Source organism: Aulostomus chinensis, chromosome 1 (assembly GCF_037954235.1).
Source record: "Aulostomus chinensis isolate RoL2024-O1b breed Wild chromosome 1, RoL_Achi_v1.0, whole genome shotgun sequence".
NCBI classification, from domain to species: Eukaryota; Metazoa; Chordata; class Actinopteri; order Syngnathiformes; family Aulostomidae; genus Aulostomus; species Aulostomus chinensis.
Genome location: NC_141320.1, coordinates 54,976,247 through 54,999,151, shown reverse-complemented (window position 1 = coordinate 54,999,151; position 22,905 = coordinate 54,976,247). Strand labels below are relative to the sequence as shown.

The 22,905-nt window shown below is 45.9% G+C and overlaps 1 protein-coding gene across 1 annotated transcript; it reads right to left on the bottom strand.

Annotated features, from left to right (window-relative positions):
• Nucleotides 1–307: 307 nt before the first annotated feature.
• Nucleotides 308–22,693, bottom strand: LOC147272268 (protein NLRC3-like). The gene is made up of 10 exons (XM_086202799.1): nt 22,503–22,693; nt 21,991–22,069; nt 21,694–21,889; nt 19,467–21,270; nt 11,069–11,242; nt 7,800–7,973; nt 2,922–3,031; nt 2,240–2,395; nt 705–869; nt 308–489 (listed from the first exon to the last, which is right to left on the bottom strand). The coding sequence occupies exons 1-10, from the start codon at nt 22,691–22,693 to the stop codon at nt 308–310; spliced, it is 3,231 nt and encodes a 1,076-aa protein (XP_086058925.1).
• Nucleotides 22,694–22,905: the final 212 nt, after the last annotated feature.

Here is a 22,905-nt window from a genome sequence, read left to right as displayed (position 1 = left end):
TCTTTGAGTGAAACATCAGAGCTTTCATCAAGTAGAATGGAGGACATTCCAGCCTCTTTATCTCTCTTTGGATCTCCCTCCTGATGTCAGTACCCGGCGCTGCTATGATGTAATTCTGCTTCTATTAGGAAGCAGTGACCCCTGGGGTCACTTTTCTTCTGAGTTTTAGAACATGTGGTGGTGTGTGTGTATTCTGTGTGAACACTAGTGACTTGTGGAGAGGGGAGGACATTTAATTCCAGCCCTTTCAGATTGGGTTTATCGTTTCTTTTGGAAGGTCACAGAATGTTCATCATTTGAAGATCTGCTAGCAACAGCAGAGCCACTTGAAGAAGTGTTTGGCCAGTGCCGGCCTCCTGAGGTCTTTGCTGAGGCTGGAAGACCAGAATCTACTTGTAAGTGACGTCCTGATGCTCCAAGAGCTACGCGGAGATGCAGGTCCTTTTAGAGGGCTACTTTCATCAAGCTTGATGCCTCGACAGTGAAGAACTGAAACCCATGAAGACTCTGAAGACTCCCTTGTGTGAAGAGTTTCTGATGGCCATTCTGGGTCAAGTGAGGTCATGCCCCCCCCCCTGTCCAGGGTTTAAATTCCTGTATTTAGAATCATATTCTTCTTTGATTCATTCATCTGCTACACGTGAAGATGATCAAACAAACTTTTTTTTCAAACTGAAGTCACCAACCAAAACAGTGATTTTTACTCAGATGTCTGGACGGACTAAGGACACTTGAAGTGTCTGACAAAGACCAAGTCCCTTCTATGCTGGCCTCCTGCCCGTCACAGCTGAACTGGTTGACAGCCTCCTCATCATCCGCCTCTCCAGTTGGCAGCAACAGATGGCTGCTGAAGAAGTCGTTGTTCCTGTCTGGAGAGACGAGCTCACAGACGCAGGAGGTTCATGGAAAATTGATGTGTTTCTTCTCTTACAGTAACTTTCCCATGCATTTCTCTCTCTGGATCAAGAGCAGCACAAGCTGGTGACAATTCTGGCCTTTGGCCCCGGAGCCAGTTCTGCTCCAGCAGCTGGCTTCTCTCCACCACCTTCAGCTGAATTTCTTCACCAAGAGCACAACACAGGAACCTTCTCTCAACTGCCCTTTGCAAACACCTGCATCAGTTGCTTGAAGTTCCCACTGCACAGCTCCTGCAGAGACTTGTCATTCAGGAACACATGGACTCTGCACTTGGCAGGAGCCCTGGTTTTGGCGTAGCTTCATTCATGGGCAGGCCTCCTCCTCAGAGTTCTGTCAAGGTCAAGTTCACACTCAGAAATCCATGCAGGTCAGCACTCAAAGAATCAACAGCTGCTGACAGATGTCTTTGGTGTGGATATCATTCCACATGTTTAGTTTGAAGAACACATATTGTTGCATCTTTGTTAAAACAAAGCTGGCATTTTCTACAGTTCAGTTCAGAGTTTCAGAAAGTTCAGTGACAGCAAAAGCAGACTTGTGATGACAAACTTATCGTGATGTCATCTTAACATGGTTGTGGAACTCGGCTCTGTAGTTTAGGTGGGAACTGAACGCAGTTTACTGTTGCTGGTTTTTACTGATAAGCAAACACAATGTGGTTCACCTCCCCACCTGCTCTTGATCATCAGTGCACTGATTTCATACATTTGGTTTTCTCATTACTTTATGTTTCATGAACTTGACATTTATCAGGGAGTAGTCTGGGAGTGGAGCAGGTTACCTTTGACACACAAAAACAAGTTAATACAATTTGTGGAGTTCTGCAGATCCAAAACCTTCAATAAAATGTGGTTTCACACAAGTTTGCACATTCAAGAACGTAAACGTCACTGCATTGACTTGACTTGTTTGGTGCACCATCATCTATTTAATTCTAACAAGGACATAAAAGACAATGTCTAAAACTTCTCTTTAATGCAAAAAGGAGGCAAACATCAGCAGGAATACAAAATGAAAACTATTAATGTGAAAAAGTTGATAAAACCTGAAGAACAAGGCTCAGGGATTCGTTTCAGCTCAGCTTCAACAACCTTTTACAACCTGAGTTCTTGTGAATCAAACATCTGTTTCATTTTAACGTTGTTGTAAAGTCTATAAAATGTTCATGTCAAGAACTTCTCTTTGAATGCAGCAGAAACCTTCATCAAGAAGGTTTACCAGGGTCTGGGGCCAGCAGGAATACAAACATGAGACAATCAGGAACAACCTTCAAAGCTTGAATCTTGAAGCTGTCTGGGGAACTGAGCCTCTGGGAATCAACCTCCGCTGGTTGGGCTCAGAAGCTGCACGGGGAAACTCAACACTCCTTTTCTGGGCAGGGAGAGTCCAGCAAGGACGCACTCAAGTACCTCGTCCTTCAGGAGACAAACTCCACACGCTGAGGCACCTTCAAGTTCACCAGGCTCGTGGCTCAAGACTGGAGGAAAGAAATCACAAAGAAGAGGTGGTTATGAGCCTCAGCAGGAGGTTTGGTGTCTCAACACAAGCAAACGCTCACCATAGTGGGACAGTTTAAAGACACAGGAGGTCGGATGGAGGCCTCAGGCACCACCTTGCAGGAAGTCCCTCTGCACCCACGTTTCAGGGAAATTGTCTTTACAAACTGCAGTGAACTTTAGATGTGCTGGTTTATAGTATTTCACTGTAACATTTATTAATGAAATAAACTAAAAATAATCAGTATTTTGTGAAATTGTCCATCATGTCTGATAAACTTTGATGACACTTTGGGGCCCAACATCTCCCCGAGGGCCTCCTCCAGTTGGTCTGAAGTCCCATCAAACACCAGAGAGCAAAGCAAATATGAATAAATCAATTCTGAGGAAGTTCTGGGGAGAACCTATGGTGTTGTTCTGAAGCTCTGCTTCTATGTTCCTACCTGAGAGTCTCCAGCCTCCAGTGAGGATCCTTCAGTCCAGCAGACAGCAGTTTCACTCCTGGGCCTCCTGGATGATTGTAGCTCAGGTTCAGCTCTCTCAGGTGGGAGGGGTTGGAGCTCAGAGACAAGGCTAGAGAAGTAAAACCTTCCTCTCTGATCCCACAACGTTCCAGCCTGCAGTTAAGAGAACAGAGATAATTCACTGTTTCACCAAATCCTGGAACCTGAACCTCTCAGATGTTGATGGTCTTCACTCCAAGTTAGTGAGGTGTTTATAGTTGGTTTAGCAGTGCCAGGCTAAAGGCTGTGGTCCAACTGCACCGGCACAGTGACAGTTTCCTCAGGAACAAAGCTACCAGGCCTCAGTAATCTACTACCAGCAGGATATTCCAGATGAACTGTTGACAAACAGCTGGATTCTGTCCATCTGCTCTCACTGGTTCCCACACCAGCAGCTGCTTTGTCAAGTTCCTCTGGTCTTCACCAACAAATGGAACACTTCCTCCTTTGTTCTGACTTCTCTCTGGTGACCTGCTTTGATCAATGAGGTTTCTGCTGTTTCACTGTCATGACAGAGTGCAGGTTGTTGAGTCCCGTCACTCATGACAGGAGTACAACTTCTCACCAGCCTCGGATAAAACACTTCTTTCTCCATTATGATAGAATCTTTCACACATTCATACTTCAGGATAAAGCACAGGAACCAGCTCCTCCCCCATTGTGGTACCATGGTGACAAGTCCCCACCCACATCAAAGAGAGACGTGTTCAACCAGAAGTGCTTGGAGCCGCTGCACTAAACAGACAGACACCTCTGGGTGGCTGGAGCCTTTTTATGAAGGCGGCAGCAAACGCTGCTGCTCACTGGAAACAACTGGAAATCCAGGCTGGAGGTCAGAAAAACAACACATTGGACTCAGGCACTCATGCTAAAATTGTCCATCACTTCTTGAGTGACGTACCACTGCTACATGGTGACCACTGAGGGAGGTTTGGAAGACAACTTTATTCTCAAGCAAATATTCAAAACAGAAGTTGACAGGCATTCATGCCATTGCCATAGCAACCAAACTGCCTCCCGTGATGTGGCTCATCACTGTGTAAGTGTCAGGTGACCTGAGGTTGGAGAAATGGCTCATAGCTCTGCTTCCACTGTAGGAGATCATGACGACGCTGACCGACACTTCTGACGTTTGAAAATCATCCAAATGTCAGAAGGCCAGGTGCTCACTGATCAGGCAACGATCGACCCTCCAGAATAAAACTGAAATTCATGTGGATTGAAAATCAGCCCAAATCATTTTAAGAACATGTTTGTGCTATCACAGTGACCTTTGAACTGCAAAATCTAACCAGTTAATCATGAACCTCTGAGCTGATGTAAAATGTGCCAGGTTGTCCCCCTTCCTTCCACTACATGGCACTGTGTCAACCATCGGTGCACCGTAATTGCCTGGCGGCTATATATAGGGGCCATCTTGGATCTGGCAGGACGCTGCTGTTTTGGTGCTTTGATTTTGTGTTTTTTTTTTCTGGCTCGTTGGTTTGTCTGCTCCTGTGCTGCTCCCACTGCATGAATGCCATGCGTCCCTGGTGCATTCAATAAAGCGCAGCATGCAGCCTGCCAACATAGCTGCTGTTTTAATCAGGGGTTGTCCCAACCATTTTAGCCGGCGGATACTTTTGGTTATTTCATTCTTGGTTATTTTTCTATACCTTTTGATGGTTACTTTTCTTAGTTATCCTGTCAGTTATTTTCTTAGATATTTCCTTTGCTATTATCTTAAAATATTTTTCTGTAGTTATTTCCTTTGTTGATCCCTCATCGGCTCCTTTTTTTGATTATTTTTTGTTAATTTCGTTGAGTTATTTTGAACGTTCATTCTTTTTGGTTATGTTTGACCATCAGTTTCTTCATTATTTGGGTTATCTAATTTCCAGAGCCTTGATTATTTGTGTTCTTTAGCTCTTTTCAGTTACAATGTCTCGATGCTTTGAATTGTTATTAACGTTTGTTTATTTTGGACAGGTGCTGGAGGCTTCGTCGGCAGTTTCTTCCCTAATGGTGGTTCTCTCTTTTTTACAGTTCCCTTAGCAGTGTGAGTGTGGTGCCAGGGGTGATATCGTTTGGACAATCCCCTTTTGTTTGGTTTGCCCCTCTGCCATCCAGTGAGCCCCAGCCTCGGAGCCCTATGCTCTTAATAAAGAATTGACTATTTTACAGGTCTCTCGTCCTGTGGGCTTTGCGTGACCTTGAAGCTATTAAGAATTTCCTGAGGGCTAACTGCCCTGCCCTGCCCTGCGGCCTTCCCTTTGCCCCAAAGCCTGATTCTGAGTGTTTGGTGAGCTGATCTGCTAGCTACTGGGTAGGTGTTCATTTTGGTTTTATGAGTTTTTGTTGAATGTTTGCAACCACTACATTTTAATAATGATGCATATACCCCTTTTTAGTGTGAACCTGAAACTCAATACCGTTGTGTACGTACACTGCCTGCCTGACATTGTGTGTATGAGCTTGAAAGCTCTGTCTGCAGTCCTGAAGTGCACTGTGTGATTACCAGTAGGAGCAGTTTCAGGTATGGGGAATATGTAACTTGAATTTTATACATATAATTTTATAATTTTATACATTGTGCTGACATGGATTGTCATACCTTTTTGATGTCGTTTTCATGCAATGTTTGTTATGGCAAGTTTGTCACCATTTGTTCCTTTGTGTGTTTATCGCCATCTGCTGGTTTCCTGCAGTATTGCAGTTGAGATAATTTTCCTGCGTTCTGAGCATGTGACTAGTCTACGTGCACAGTTAGGAATAGCGGAGACTCACACTGTACGTACGTAACATCAACTGTTGACGAGTAACGTGAGCCGTTTCATTCATCTAAGCCTTGGAGCGGATACGTCTGTAAGTTTATTCGTTAATATGTGCTTGTGAAGTCTTAAGATTTATTTCTCGTTTCTGAATGTATCTGTGATGCTTGTTCTGCCTACATTTCTGCGTGGTGTGTTTTGCCAGTGTGGGGGAGCTCGTTTCGCTGATGCTGTGTTTTTGCTTTCTCTATAGTTTTACAGTATGAAGCTTAAAAGAGTCATTGTTGTTTTGGAAGTGGAATCTGGAACCTGTGAAAAAACCTGAGTTGAACTCCAGTAAACTTTCTCAGAACTTCTCCCTTCCCCTGTGAAAAAACCTGAGTTGAACTCCAGTAAACTTTCTCAGAACTTCTCCCTTCCCCTGCTTCTCATTTCAACAAGCTGTTCACTATCTGTCAATGCGTTGGAACTGAACTTAAGTGCTAGGACAGAATATACATGGTTGCTCCATTCTAGTCCATCTGGCTCATTCAAACTTTTACTGCCCCTATAACTTCAAGTTGCCCTGTAAGTCTCTCCAGTTTCCAGTACTAGCTGGCAAGCCTGGTTTTAAAAGGTATTGAACTTTATTCTCATCATGTGTATTTTCAGATGATATTTTATTGTACATTACTGATGTATTTGTTGAATTGTATTACATTTTACTTATATCATGATACCTGCCCACAGGGAGGAGTGCAAGATATAGCGCACAATTTATCACCGTTTTTCCCACCGTAAACTTGTGCTAATTAATATAAGATTCTATCTATTTATTCGGGCCATGTACAATAGTGTGAGGGTTATAGGCGTACAGGCTTTAGCCTAAGTCGGATTTGTTGCATATTTGATTGATGGTTTATTTTATTTTATTTCACTATACTTTTACTTATTGTTTGATTATTTGGTTTTACCACTATTAAGTTTGTGGCAGTGGACTTGCTGTGGATTGCATGCCCCCTACAGGCCTTTAAACCTTTTGACTAGGCCCTACCATCAGTAGCCTGTTTCGGCCTAGCCCACTTTGGGTAACCCTATCCCTACTAGCCATTGCCCGTTATCCTGAGTTCCTCCACCCCTTTCTATTTTGTTCATTGCTTATTACTAGTCTATTACTAAGTATTCTGCCCTTGCTGCTTCCCCAGCGCAGCTATGCAGATAGCACATCCACTGCAGACACGTGAAAGTCATTTTAGAATTTTATTCACAGGCCCACAGAAGGATACAGTAAAAACTGTAACGAAAGAAAAAAATCACAATTATTAGACTTGCAATTACCATCATTATAAGAGGGACAAACACAAAATATACAAGTAGAATTAACCAAGAAGCAAATGAGAGCCAATGAGCTTAGCCAAAGTCAACCACAAATGCTAACTAGGTATTTGCATATGTGTTAGCATGCTCAACTAGCGCTGTAAAATACAACATTTATAAAATAATATAACATTCCCCACACATCGTAAGCACTGCATAAATGAATAAACTTACGAGCTGTGTTCATAGAAGATGTCAAGGGCCTCAAATCGCCAATAATAATGCAAGAAATGTAGAGGGAAATGACAAAATGTGGAGAACTTTCACTTCCGGTCACTCGTTCCCACCACTTCCTGTCTGACCCTTCAAACCAAAATCATGCTCAAACAACCAAAGACGTCAGAAATTGAAAAAATCAGCTCCTCGCGAAACCAAAAGGCTCTGAAACACTGCAAGAGCCAGAACACTAAGTTATTATTGGCTGATTACACTTCAACTCCTCAAACTTCATGTGGTAACTCCTCTACATCAGACTCCTCCTGCGGTAGCTTTTACTACTGTTCTGCATTTATAAAATTGTTCCTTTGAGTTGTACAACAGCCTCTGTCATCCTGGACAGCTTACGTGGGGATATTGCCTTTGCCTAGATATCAGAAATCTGCTATAGGATTCCTTCATTCTTTCAATTGAGGGTGGCGTTGTCTTCTAGAACATAGTATTAACATAGTATACTCCATTAATGCCACACAACCATCCCCCATTATCCCTCGTGACCTGCCACATAAAGAAATTGTTGGTGGCATGGAGGCCTGATAAGATAAGAGCTGTACTCTGACCTGAGAGTTTCCAGGTGACAGTGTGGATCCTCCAGTCCAGCACACAGCAGCTCCACTCCTGAATCCTGCAGCAGGTTCCCGCTCAGGTCCAGTTGTCTCAGACTGGAGGACTGAGAGCTGAGAACTGGAGACAGAACTGAACAACTTCTCTGAGAGAGCCGACAGTATTCCAGCCTGAAGAAGAAATGGAAATATTTGAAAACATGGCGTCAACACCAACTCATTCATGATGAAATCTGTTCTCATTCTCTGGTTCATAATCAGCTTTGATATGTGGATGTTTGAAGTTGATGCATCATTTGCATATTTACACATATTAATTGGAAACCTTGTACAACTTTAATAGAACAGTTAAAAGTCATTTTGGCAAAACTGAAACCATCATTAATCCTGAAGAAAAATTTTGCCATCAGTGACAATTGAGTTACATCAAAAAATTTGATCCACAGTGACCTTTGACCTCCAAAATCTCATGAGTTCATCATGAATGTGAAGGAAGGTAACTGAGGTCTGATGTTCGGAGCATGTGACAGATGGATGCCAAAAGGACATTCTCTACTTGCTCCTCTGAACAAGTCTCAACCTCCATTTTAACTCATTGTCTGTCATTCAGGAGATTTTCTAGCGAGCGGTCAGACTTTAGAGGGCACTACTGTGCACCTGGTGTCAGAAAACTGCACATCAAAGTCCAAGAACAACAGATCAAGAAGATCTGGAGTCTGGACGACTACAGACAGATGATCATGCCTTGATGTCACCCATCCGTTTATTTTGAAACCATTTTAGTCATCGCTTTTAAAGCAATGAGACCATGGAGCTCAATCCAGGCCAAAGGACTGAGTTTCTAAGGGATGTCAAATGTGGGAGAAGAGCTTTGTGAAAGGATGACATCATCTCAGTTTAGTCAAAGGTGAATCAGTAGTTGAGTCTATTCTTGTCCCTCAAGAGGGTTTAAATAATCAGGTGTCAGGTTTGATGTTTTCATCCCAGATGAGTTGATTGACGTCTCAGGAGGAGTGGGCGGGGCTTTACTGGGCAATAGATAGAAGTTACTTTACTTATCTTTATTGATTCTAAACATTCATGGAAGTTCTTATTCTGATGAAGACAATTGTCCTTTAAGATTTACAGGAAAATCCCACAGAGGAGACTCCCTGATTCATTTTTGACTTTTGTTCATGGAACTTTCTGTTACTTGGTCTGACTCAGTCAGTCAAACTGATTTTGATAATCTGGATACAAGATGTTAAGGCTGCATCTATGCAGAGTTGGATAACTGTGCTAAGAAAAAAGTAGTGATCATAAAGGGTTCAGAAAATACAAAAAAAAGACTGGAATCAAGATCTTCAGACTCTTTCAGAAACATTAAAAGCAGCAGAGACACAATTTTTAAGAATCAAATAAGAAAATATGTATTCTATATGAAATTATGGACTGAGAACCTAAATTTAATAGGTGTTTCATTGCATGTTGGTAACTTACAAACTCAGATCACCAACACTTCTGGAATTAAATACAATCATATCCTTTTCCAGGGGAAAAGCCTCTGAGGTCAAATTAGAGAGCAGTGGGAGAGTTTGTCTTTGAAGGTCAGATTACAAAAACGGAGAAAAAAGACTTCAGATTTGTATTCTGGCTGTAACAACTCATTTGATGAAGTTTTCTTGGAAGAAATAACAAGGCTGAAAGAAGACATGTAATTAATGTGTCTTAAAAAGCTTTGAGGAAGTAAAATGTACCAGATGAAAACATCTGCAGGAGTTGATGAATCTCTTAAGAAGCTCTGAAGTCACCAAGGTTGTTTTCTCTGTTCCAGTGCCAATTTTCCTCCACAGAGGCAGAAGAGAGCTATTAAATGATGCTCAGTTCTCACTGAGCTGGAGGCTACAAGTCTCACTGGGAGCAGGTAGAAATTCTATTCATTGTTGTTGTCGTCATCGTTGTCCTCCGCTTTATCTGGTAAGTCGCAGGGGCAGCAGCCTCAGCAAGGAATCCCAGTCTGTCCTCTCCCCTGTCACTTCCACCATCTCTTCCGGGGGAATCCTGAGGTGGTCCCAGGCCAGCCGAGAGATGTAATCCCTCCAGCGCGTCCTGGGTCTGCCCCGAGGCCTCCTGCCGGTCGGGCATGCCTGGAAAACCTCCTGAGGGAGGCATCCTCATCAGATGCCCGAACTACCTCAACTGATTCCTCTCGAAATGGAGGAGCAGCGGCTCTCCTCTGAGCACCTCTCGAATGACTGAGCTTCTCACCCTATCTCTAAGGGAGAACCCACCCACCCTGCCGAGGTAACTCATTTCGGCATCTTGTATTCGCGATCTTGTTCTTTCAGTCATTACCCAAAGCTCAAGACCATAGGTGAGACTTGGAACGTAGATTGACTGGTAAATCAAGTGCCTTACCGTTGGCTAAGCTCCCTCTTCACCACAACGGACTGATTTATCACCCGCATCACTGTGGATGCCGTCCCAATCCACCTGTCAATCTCCCGCTCCATCCTACCCTCACTCGTAAACAAGTGGAGGTGTTGATTCTCATCCCAGCCGCTTCACATTCGGCTGCAAACTGTCCCAGCAAGAGCTGGAGATTGTGGCCCGATGGCGCGAAGAGGACTATGTATTCCAGGTCAAATTCCAGGTCATCATTCACTACTTCAACTGAATCTTTTTCACACATCAGATAAAAGTCTTAAGTCTTGTCCAGCAGCACCAGCGTTCAGCATCTTCAGCTTGGAAACAATCTTTGTTAGCAGCAGCAGCAGCAGCATGGAGGACAGTGACAGTATTCCTAACTCAAAGAGCGCCACTTGAACTCAGATGCTTGAATTTGTGTCTGAGATGATTGAAAGACTCAGATCAACTGAAGATGCCCAAGCCACAGCTCTTCACTCTGCACTGAGCCATTTACACCACCAGGGGGAACTCTGGCAGAATGCTTTTCCTCTGCTACAGTTCAGCTTTCAGGCCCATCACTCCACACATTCCTGCTCAAAACTCTCAGACTCAGACAGCCCCCCCCCCCGTCCAAGCTGTTTGACCTGTTGTCCCCTAGGAGGCGCTACCACTGCATCAGGGCTCAGATGAATAGATTAAAGGACAGTTTGTCCCCCAGAGCCAGAGCCATTCTGACCTCCACCTTGTCCTCTTTGCTGCACCCCCCCCCCCCCCCATCTATGAAAATGTTCCTTCAAACACATTTGGATTGGAAAAAAACCTCCCACCAGGACAGGAGGTGGAGTGGAGGCCTGATAAGATAAGAGCTGTACTCTGACCTGAGAGTTTCCAGGTGACAGTGTGGATCCTCCAGTCCAGCAGACAGCAGCTCCACTCCTGAATCCTGCAGCAGGTTGTGGCTCAGGTCCAGTTGTCTCAGACTGGAGGACTGAGAGCTGAGAACTGAAGACAGAACTGAACAACATCTCTCTGAGAGCTCACACTTCCACAGCCTGTAGAAGAAATGAAAACATTTGAAAACATGGCGTCAACACCCAACTCATTAATGATGAAATCTGCTCTCATTTTCTGCTCAGTGATTGATTTTAATTCTTTAGTTTTCATCTTTAAAGTGATGCGTCACCCAAAGATTGTTTTTGACTTTCAAGGACTGAAAAATATTCATCTGGACCAAGAAGACGTTGATTTTCCCTGACAATGACCTGGAGAGTTTGGACAGTTTAGCTGTTGTTAGCTGTCAGGCTCCATTAGTATCAAACTAAATATACGTGGCTGGATCCTCCTGCATTCTGCAGATACAAAGAAGTCATGCAGAAGGAAAACCTCTCTGAGAGCTCACGACAGTGTGCGTTCTTGACCAGCAGAATCCACTTTTTAGGTGAAGCATCACTTTAACAATGAAAACTAGTTTGAACCCACTGGTCTGATTCTGAGGGAGTTTCCAGCTTTACAATAACAGGAAGTCTCAACTTGTCTGATTTTTTTCTACTATTTTTTTCAGATTTTTTGTCTCTTTTGATGACGTGTGCTACAATGTGAAAACACAGCGTCCATATTGGATTAACCAGCAGGGTGAGGACACACCCAGAGGTGAGTTGCAGTCATTTGAGCAGTGGGTCATGGAGTTCTTCAACAACAGAGAGGTTCCTATAAACAGGGATCAGATTGCTGCTCGTCCACCAAACCAGAGACACAACAACAGGCTCAGCATCATCGTTCCATTTGTGAGCAGAAAACATGAAGCTGAGGAGCAAAGCAGGCCTCAAAGTTGAAGAGTCCAGGTGTCGATGCAAAAGAGCCTCTCACAAAGAGAAACGCCGAGACTGTGACAGAATCCTGACCAGTAAAATATCTCGTAGTCCAGCTCATGATGTTCTCTCATAATTCCGACCAAACTCTTTGTAAAGGACATCGGCCAAATGTCCTCCCTGTTCCACCACATTCTGGTCTCTATTCATTCCTGTTCTATCCCGCCTCACCTCCCACAAAGACTCATGCTGCATCCGAATTGCCAAGTAGGTCGGATCGTAGGTTGCAGAGTAGATCGTAGGCTGTCCGAAACCATAACTGGCGTGAGTAGCGACCTACTTTGCAACATAAATTCCAGCTTAAACACGCCAATATTGTAGGTTGGTTCAGGTACATCTTATGGAGCCCACAATGCATCACGGACTTCTTCTTCATCCCCTAAAAACTTGTGGACGCGCAAGTCAAGTTTGCGCCACCAACAGTCTCCCATTCTTATGCAACACAAACATTTATAGTCATTGTTGATGACTAAAGGTGTGTTAATGTGCTTAATAAGAGGCAAGGCAAGGCAATTTTATTTTATGGCCTGTTTTCACAAACAGTTTGTCTCAAAGGGCTTTACATGGCATCATAACAACATCCTCTGCCCTTAGACCCTCACATCGACTGAGGAAAAATTCCATAGAAAACCCTTTTAACAGGGAAAAATCTGAGAAACCTCAGGGTGAGCAACAGAGGAGGGAACCCTCACCCAGGACGGGCAGACGTGCAGTAGATGTTGTTACAGAGAAGAAAACAGTTTACAATACAAAATGTGGGAAACATGGAAATGCTAATAACAGTTGAAGAAGGAAGCTTCAGGAAGGAAGGAGGGGAGGGGAGAGGAGAGGAGAGGAGGGAAGGGCTCCATGTAACCTGATGTGTCCCCCAGCAGTCTAAGCCTAAAGCAGCATAACTATCAATGGTTCAGAGCTACCTGAACCGGTCCTAACTGAAAGCTCTGTCATAAAGGGAAGTCTTAAGCCTGGACTTAAAGGTAGTCAGAGTGTCTGCCGCTCTGACCCATGGAGAGAGCTGGTTCCACAGTAAAGGAGCCCAGTAACTGAAGGCTCTACCTCCCAGTCTGTTTTTAGAAATACTTGGAATCACTATGAAAGACATGCATTCTGGGAGCGGAGTGCTCTGGTAGGATAGTAGGGACTAATGAGTTCTTTCAAATAGGATGGGGCTTTATCATTGAGAGCCAGAGGGATTTTGAAGTCAATTCTAGATCCTACAGGAAGCCAGTGGAAAGAAGTTTGAGATGTGTTCTCTCTTCTTAACTCCTGTCAAAACCCTTGCTGCAGGGTTCTGGACCAGCTGGAGAATCTTTAGATAGTATTTCGGACATTCTGACAGGAGAGAGCTGCAGTATTCCAGCTTAGAAGTGATAAATGCATGCACCAGTTTCTCAGCGTCACTCTGGGAAAGGATGTTCCTAATCTTAGCAATACTGCGCATATGGAAGAAGGTGGTCCTAGTCACATGCTTTATGTGGGAACTGAAGGAAAGGTCCTGGTCAAAAATGACTCCAAGGTTCCTTGCAGTTGTATTCCGGGTCAGGGTGATGCCATCTAGAGTAGTGATCCGATTAGAGAGCGTGTCCCTCAGGTGTTAGGTCCAAACACAATGACCTCAGTTTTATCTGAATTTAGCAGTAAGAAGTTAGAGGACATCCAGGATTTCATGTCTTTCAGGCAGTCTTGCAGATTAGTAAACTGGCTTGTGTCATCTGGCTCCATCGACAAGTAGAGTTTCGTGTCATCTGCATAACAGTGAAAGTTGATTGAGTGTTTCCGGATTATGTCACCTAATGGGAGCATGTAAAGAATGAAGAGAATCGGTCCAAAAACTGAACCCTGTGGTACACCATATGTAACTCTGCTATAATCCGAATGGTTATTATTAACATGAACAAACTGAAACCTGTCAGACAAGTAGGACTTAAACCATTTTAGGGCAGGTCCTTTAATCCCAATTTCATGGTTTAGTCTCTGAAGCAGGATGCTGTGGTTGATGGTGTCAAATGCAGCACTGAGGTCCAAAAGTACAAGTACAGAGACGAGACCTTTGTCTGAAGCTATAAGAAGATCATTACAGACTTTGACCAGTGCTGTTTCAGCGCTATGGTGTTCCCTGAATCCAGACTGGAAGGCTTCAAAGAGCTCGTTGCTGTGCAGATGTTCATGTAACTGCTCCAGGACAACCTCCTCAAGGATCTTGGAGATGTAGGGGAGGTTGTATATAGGCCTATAGTTGGCGAACACATCTGGGTCAAGAGAAGGTTTTTTTTGAAGTAAAGGGTTTCATGACAGCCACCTTAAAGGCCTGTGGCACATAACCTGTGACTAAGGAAAGATTAATTTGGTTCAATATAGAAGTGTTGACAAGAGGGAAGGCATCCTTAAGTAATCTTGTCAGGATGGGATCCAGCAGACAAGTGGCTGACTTGGAGGAAGTAACTGCAGAACTTAAGTCTGACAGGTTGATGGGGGAGAAGCTGTCCAAGTATGCACCAAATCTGGGAGGTGCTTCTATGGGAACTGTAGTCTGTCCTCCATTACTGGCAATCTTTGCTCTGATATTCACAATCTTTTCGGTAAAGAAAGATAGGAAGTCGTTAACTGCTGAGAGTTGGGGGGATGCATGGCTCAACAGCACTATGGTTCTTGGTGAGCCTGGCCACAGTGTTGAAGAGGAACCTGGGGTTGTTTTAATTCTTGTCTATTAAGGATGAGTAGTCAGCGCTTCTAGCATTACGGAGTTCTTTTTTATATATTAATAAACTATCCTTCCAGGCTTGGCAGTCTTCCTCATGCTGGCTGGAATGTGTCTTCCTTTCCAGTTGTCTGGTCTTCTGTTTTAAGGCACACAGCTTTGGGCTGTACTAGGGAACTATTCTTTTTTGGTTGATAACCTTCTTTTTCAGGGGAGCTATGGCATCATGTGTCCCAAGGAGTGCTGCTACAGTGCTGTCCACAAGATAGTCTACCTGCGTGGGGGTGAAATCAGCATAACTGCCCATTATATTACGACAGGATGTGGCAGCAAGCTCTGCTGGAATAAGCTCCTTAAATCTAGAAACAGCAGTGTCAGATAAACATCTACTGAAGCAGAATTTTTTCCCAGGTAGGATATAATTGGTTAAAGTAAATTCAAATGTAAGGAGTGATCAGACAAGACGGGGTTTTGAGGAAGAACTGTGATGCGGTCAGCTTCTATTCCATAAGTGGGTACTAAATCAAGGATGTGATTAAAAGTGTGAGTGGGTTTGTTTACCCTGACAGAAGCCAACTGAATCAAGAAGCGACTTAAACGCAGTGGCCAGACAATCATCATCGACATCCACATGGATGTTAAAAACACCCACTATAATGACTTTGTCTGAATTCAATGCCAAGTTTGACAGAAAGTCAGGGAATTCTTCTAAGAACTCAGAATAAGGTGCAGGAGGACAATACACCACAGCAAGTACGAGTGGTTTCTCTTCTTTCCAGTCTGGGTGGGAAAAGCTGACAGTCAGGCTCTCAAATGAATTAAATGAACTGTTAGGTCGAGGGATAAGAAGCAAATTTGACCAATAAAATGCAGCTACTCCTCCTCTGCCAGTGGTACGAGGTACATGGTAGTTAATGTAACCAGGAGGGGAAGATTAATTTAAACTAACATATTCATCTTGCTGCACCCAGGTTTCAGTAAGTGCTAATAAACCAATCTGATAATTTGTAATTAAATCGTTCACTGGGAGAGACCTGGATGGGAGAGATTGAATATTTAGCAAACCACATTTAAAAATTGTATTGGGTTGATTTGCTGGAGCAGTGGTTTTAATTTTAACTAAATTGCTACAAATTACTCCTCCAGATTTGGTTGGAGGTTTATACAGCCTCAGGGCCAACACAGTTTCTATAGGCTGGGTGGGTGACAACATTAAGGAACCAGCAGAGGGGCATGTTAAACTGCAGCTCTGCCTGCTGGTCTGAACTCTGGGTGCTTGTCAGGGATTAATATGGCTAATAAACTGGCCTATGTTCCTAGACAAGAGAGATGCACCATCCAAAGTAGGATAGATGCCATCTCTCCGAATCAGACCAGCCTTTCCCCCCCAGACGGAGCTCCAATTGTCTCTATAAGCCATGTTGTTATCGAAGCACCACCTAGACATCCAGTGATTGAATGAACGCATGCGACTAAACATGACGTCACTCGCTAAATTGGGCAGCAGGCCAGAGAAAACTACGGAGCCCGACATTTGTTTTAGCGTAGTTGTAAACCGAAGCCATGTTAACTTTAGTTAATTCCGACTGGCGAAGCCGGGTGTCATTGGCGCCGACATGTATTACAAACTTACTGTATTTAACCTTACGTTTTGCCAGCAGCTTTAGATTTGCCTCAACGTCGCCCGCTCTGGCCCCTGGGATGCACTTTATGCTCGCTGGAGTCTCTACCTTCACGTTGCGGAGAACAGAGCAGCCAATGACTAATGTCGGCTTCACAGCGGGGCTGCGAGCAGCAGAGTCGACATGTTGAGTTTCACTCTCAGCGGGTGTGTCGCTGAGTGGGGAAAAGCAGTTGGAAACATGAAGGGGATGGTGGGCAAACACGGGCTTACTGTGTCTAGGTTTCCCTCGCGATCTCGCCCAGCGGGACTGGCTGCTCGGGAGCTGCTAGCGGTGGCTAGGCTAGGTGGCTCCGCACCCACTAAGGTGGACTGAGAAGCTCCAGAAGCTAAGGGACTAGCGCTAGCCTCCATGGTGCGGAGCCGGGTCTCTAACTCACTTGGCCTCGCCTCCAGGACTACAAACAAACTACACTTATTACACATACCATTATCACGAAAGGAGGTAGAGGAGTAACTAAACATCTGGCACATGGAGCAGGAGAGGGAGGGAGAGGCGGAAAGAGAGATAGCAGCCATAGCTAGTATGCTAAGGTGATCTAGTGGACCTGTGGCAAATATAACAAATAGAACGGGGAATTTCAGAGAAAAGTCCTGATAAAGACTTCAGTGACAGAAACCTATGTATTACACCAATACGTAGTATACAGTGGTGCTTAAAGCGATTAAATTAGCAGTACACCTGAGGGAGGATTGAGAGAGTTGAACACGACACAGCGACAGTATTACAGGCAGGAAATGACGCAACACGCTCACCATAAGTCTCGAGCCTCGAGAAGCCCATCTGCATTCCATCAGATCGTCGAAGGTGTGCTCAGAGTGGAGTGCAGTACGACAGCCAGGCCAGCAGGTGGGGGCTTTCGTTGGTGCTGTCTCCCTATTTGTGGTATCTGTGCTCTGCCAGCAGAGGTCGTGCTTCACCACCAATTTTCTAGGGTGTCTGAATGGTGCCACTGTGTTTAGGTAGTAGGAGTAGGCTGTAGGTTGCCACATGGCATTTCGGATGCAGCATCAGACTGTTATGATTCTGTTTCCCTGTCAACTCCTCTCCCCCTCCCTGCAGAGCGAGCACTGAGGGGTAGGGCAATTTCCATAAGTACTGGGCTCCCGGCACACCTGCAGCTCATTCTGCCCAATCAAGCTGGCTTCTTAAGCCACACTCTCAGTGTCTACACTGCCAAATTATTCTCACTGATTCCTCTAGTGTTTCCATTCGTATTTCCAGAGATCTGCCCCTCGCCATGTTTTGGAGCTTGACACTATTTTCTGTTGTACTTTGATTCTTTTGCCTGGTTCCCAGTCTGCTGCTGAATTTCTGTTGATACAAAGAATGAAACACCTCATCCTCGTCCTCCACTTTATCTGGTGGGTCCAGGTCGCGGGGGCAGCAGTCTCAGCAAGGAAGCCCATACTGCCCTCTCCCCAGCCACTTCAACCAGCTCTTCCGGGGGGATTCCGAGGCGTTCCCAGGCCAGCCGAGAGATTTAATCCCTCCAGCGTGTCCTGGGTCGGCGTACAGGCCTCCTCCCGGTTGGGCATGCCTGGAAAACCTCCCGAGGGAGGCGTCCAGGAGGCATCCTCACCAGATGCCCGAACCACCTCAAATGACTCCTCTCGACATAGAGGAGCAGCAGCTCTACTCTCAGCCCCTCCCGAATGACTGAGCTTCTCACCCTATCTCTTCGGAAGAGCCCAGCCACCCTGCAGAGGAAACTCATTTCGTCCGCTTGTATTCGCGATCTTGTTCTTTCAGTCATTACCCAAAGCTCATGACCATAGGTGAGGGTTGGAACATAGATTGACCGGTAAATCGAGAGCCTCGCCTTTTGGCTAATCTCCCTCTTCACCACAACAGACTGGTTTAGCACCTGCGTCACTGTGGACACTGCCCCAATCCGCCTGTCAATCTCCCGCTCCATCTTACCCTCACTCATGAACAAGACCCCGAGATTCTTAAACTCCTCCACCTGAGGTAAGACCCCCGACCCGGAGTGGACAAACCACCCTTTTCCGGCTGAGGACCATGGCCTCTTGGAGGTGTTGATTCTCATCCCAGCCGCTTCACATTCAGCTGCAAACTGTCCCAGCAAGAGCTGGAGGCCCGATGGCGCGAAGAGGACTACGTAATCCGCAAACAGCAGAGACGACACCCTCCCGCCACCGAACTCGACCCCCTCCACCACCCGGCTGCGCCTAGAAATTCTGTCCATAAAAGTTATGAAGAGAACCGGTGACAAAGGGCAGCCTTGGTGGAGTCCAACCCTCACTGGGAACAAGTCTGACTTACTACCGGCCACGTGGACCAGACTCTCGCTCCTCCAGTAGAATGACCGAGCGGCCCTTTGTAAAGGGCCATCCACCACATACCCCTGGAGTACCCCCCACAGGATGCTCCTGGGAACACGGTTGAAAGCCTTCTCCAAGTCCACAAAACACATGTGGACTGGTTGGGCAAACTCCCATGCCCCCTCCAGCACCCTAGCGAGTGTGAAGAGCTGATCCACGGTTCCACGGCCGGGATGAAAACCACACTGCTCCTCCCCAATCTGAGGTTTGACTATCGCCCTGACCTGCCTCTCCAGTACCCTGGCGTAGACCTTACCAACGGAGGCTGAGGAGTGTGATCCCCCGATAGTTGGAACACACCCTCTGGTCCCCTTTCTTAAAGACGGGGACCACAACCCCGGTCTGCCACTCCAAAGGCACCGCCCCAGATGTCCACGCAATGTTGCAGAGATGTGTCAGCCAAGACAGCCCTACAACATCCAGAGACTTGAGATACCTAGGGCAGATCTCATCCACCCCCGGGGCTCTGCCACCCCACCCCCCAAGCACTCCTCAAACTCTGCCTCCTCCATGGACATACAAAGTATAAAACTCTTTTTTTTAAACTCTGCATTTTGGGTCCTGGTTTCCTTGCCTGGCACGTCACACAGACGATGAAAGGATGGAGAATAAAACAATCATCCTCACGTATGAAGTTCAACTGGTAAAAGTCTCCTCACATATCCAGGATTTCATCCACCTACCGAGCTTCAGTTGAAACTTTGAGCACTGGCAGCAGCCTCAGAAGAGCCTCCTCTGAAGCTGAATATTTGCTCAGCTCAAACACGTCCAGATCTTCTTCTGAGGACAGTAAGATGAAGACCAGTGCCGACCACTGAGCTGGAGACAGTTTAGCTGAGGACAGATGTCCTGATCTCAGCAGATGCTGGATCTCCTCCACCAGAGAACCATCATTCAGTTCATTCAGACAGTGGACCAAGTTGATGCTTCTCTCTGGACACAGATCCTCATTCATCTTCCTCTTGATGAACTTAACTATTTCCTGTTTGGTCTCTAAGTTTCTTCTTGTCTGTGACACCAAACCTTGCAGGAGAGGCTGACTGGTCTGCAGTGAGAGACCCAGGAGGAAGCGGAGGAACAAGTCCAGGTGTCCATTTGGACTCTTCAAGGCCTGGTCTACAGCTCTCTGGTGCAGGTGTTTTAGTTCAGGTTTACCACTCAACACTTTAGACCGCCACCACCGAGATGTTTGTTCTTCTGGCAGCAGATTGACTCCAGAGTTGATGAAGGTCAGATGGACATGAAGAGCAGCCAGAAACTCCTGAACACTCAGATGAACGAAGCAGAACACCCGGTCCTGGTACAGTCCTCTCTCCTCTCTGAAGATCTGAGTGAACACTCCTGAGTACACTGAGGCTGCTCTGATGTCGATGCCACACTCTGTCAGGTCGCATTCATAGAAGATCAGGTTGCCTCTCTGCAGCTGATCAAAAGCCAGTTTTCCCAGAGCCTCCATCATCCTCCTGCTCTCTGGAGTCCAGTGTGGATCCGTCTCAGCTCCTCCATCATACTTGACCTTCTTCACTTTGGCCTGAACCACCAGGAAGTGAATGTACATCTCAGTCAGGGTCTTGGGCAGCTCTCCTCTCTCTCTGGTGGTCAACAGGTCCTCCAGGACGGTCGCAGTGATCCAGCAGAAGACGGGGATGTGACACATGATGTGGAGGCTTCGGGACCTCTTGATGTGGGAGACCATGGTCTCGGCCTGCTCCTCATCTCTGAATCTCTTCCTGAAGTACTCCTCCTTCTGGGGGTCAGTGAACCCTCTGACCTCTGTCACCATGTCAACACACTTAGCAGGGATCTGATTGGCTGCTGCAGGTCGTGTGGTTATCAAGAGGTGAGCGGAGGGAAGCAGTGTCCCTCTGATGAGGTTTGTCAGCAGGACGTCCACTGAGGTGGACTCAGTAGCATCGGTCAGGGTCCGGTTGTTGTGGAAGTCCAGAGGGAGTCGACACTCGTCCAGACCGTCAAAGATCAATGCAACCTGGAACTCTTCCAACCTGCTGATTCCTGCTTCTTTGATTTCAGGGAAGAAGAGATGAACAAGTTCCACCAAGCTGAAGTTTCTCTGCTTCAGCACATTCAGCTCTCTGAAGGTGAACGGGAGCATGAAGTCTATGTGCCGGTTGGTTCTGTCTTCAGCCCAGTCCAGAGTCAACTTGTGTGTTAGGACCGTCTTCCCGATGCCAGCCACTCCCTTTGTCAGCACGGTTCTGACTGCTGCTTCTCTTCCAGCTGAGGCTTTAAAGAGGTCTTCTAGTCTGATGGTTGTTTCTGGTGCGGCTGGTTTCCTGGATGCTGCTTCAATCTGTCTGACTTCGTGTTCCTCATTGACCTCTGCAGCCCCTCCCTCGGTGATGTGGAGCTCTGTGTAGATCTGATTCAGAAGGCTTGGGTTTCCTGCTTTAGCGACCCCCTCAAACACACACTCAAACTTCTTCTGCAGGTTGGACTTCAGTTGACTTTGGCAGGCTCCAGCAGTTCCTCCTGAATGGAAAAAAAGAACAAATGGCGTCATGGGTGAAGACTGGGACTCCTGGTCCTGATATATCTGGGTGCTGTAGGAAGGAAGCTCGACTCACGGTCCATTCTTGAAGACCCTTCATCTCAGAACCAAAATTAAAGTGAGACAATGGGATGGTCTATACTGTATGAGTGTTCCATTACTGGTTCCACCATAGCTATATCTCTACAGACAGAGCACACTAAATATGTATCCTCCCGGCAGCGTGGGAACGTCCACACATAAAGAAAATCTACATGCTGTGAGATGCAGAGATTCACCTGCAGCCAATGAGCGTCATGAAGATTGTGAGAACTCGTTTGACGAGGGCTTGAATGTGAGGAACCTTCATTTAGATCAAAATATGATGCACTCCAGCTTTAAAGCTGTTCAAATCATCTTACTGCTGAGCAGATGGTCAGCCAGCTCCTCCTGATTCATTCTCTTCAGGAAGTCCAATGTGATCTTCAGAAACGCTTCTCTGCTCCTCCTCTGCTCCTTCTCATCATCCAACAACTCCTCCCGTTCATCTGGACTCAGAACCCTCTGGACTCTCTTCAGCTCTTTCTTCACAAAGTCAACAATCTTCTCCTCCAGCAGCTGGAACAGAAGAAATGTCAGTGTGAAACAAGTGGACGCAATAACAGGTCATGTGACTGAAAACCTGCTGGTCTCCAGTGAGTGACTGAACCCTCACGGACCATAAATATGGAGTCCAGGTGTGCTTGGTGTTGCTGGATGGACTCACCACCAAGACCATCTGAGTTCTGCTTATCAACTCTGTGAAGACAAGATGAAGTCAAAGAATAAATAATAAAGGAACACCAGGGACCTTCATGGTAGCAGAGACCTGGACCAAGCACATCTTGAGGTGGTGGGTTTGTGGCTGGTCCCAGACCTGCCCACAGCCCCCTGCTCTTGAGTGGAAGAGATCGTATCAGAACAGACAGTTTACATTCTCACCTGGGATCAGACTCCAGTCCACCTTTGAAGTCTGGACGATGACCCATAGACCAATCACTCTTCATGGACACACAGCTGGGTTCGGGGGAGTCTGGTGTCCTCTGAGAGAACCTGATGGAAACAACACTGATCAATGCTGATGATCAGGAAAAATCATCCAGGAAAACAGGAAAATGTTGAAGGTCAAATGTTTTAATGATGACGATAAAAAAATCCATGAGAAAAATGAGTTTCAGTCCTCAGAGCTCACCTCTGACCAGAAGACTCTTGACCATCTTTGAAATAAATCGGCTGATTCATAGAGGCGTTGCTTCTGAAGGACACACAGCTGGGTCCAGGTCCAGCTCCAGGTCCAGTTCCAGCTCCAGCTCCAGGACCAGTAGATTCCAGCCTGGTTTTCTGGGGAGGGGCTCCCTCCTCTAGGTCCTCACTCTGATTCATATCAGAGTTCAAACCTTCACACAAACACAACAACACCTTCATTTATCAACAAGCTTCACATCTCAAGACACAAACTTGTGACTCCTCCAAGTTCAAATCCTTCTCATCTTTAGAAACATGGTGGAGAGACATTCATTCTTCTCTATCTGGAGGAAGAAAGTCATCTGATAGCAACAAGAAGACCTGAACCTTTGGACTCCAGGAGGACAGTT

What these genes read in the sequence shown, in the direction of transcription:
- LOC147272268 (XM_086202799.1), bottom strand. Translation starts at nt 22,693, where the DNA reads ATGAATCAGAGTGAGGACCTAGAGGAGGGAGCCCCTCCCCAGAAAACC. An exon ending in TGTCACCTGGAAACTCTCAG is followed by an intron (nt 7,974 to 11,068) that starts GTCAGAGTACAG and finishes TTTCTTCTTCAG; the next exon opens with GCTGGAATACTGTCGGCTCT. An exon ending in TCTGAGCCCAACCAGCGGAG is followed by an intron (nt 870 to 2,239) that starts GTTGATTCCCAG and finishes TCGTCTCTCCAG; the next exon opens with ACAGGAACAACGACTTCTTC.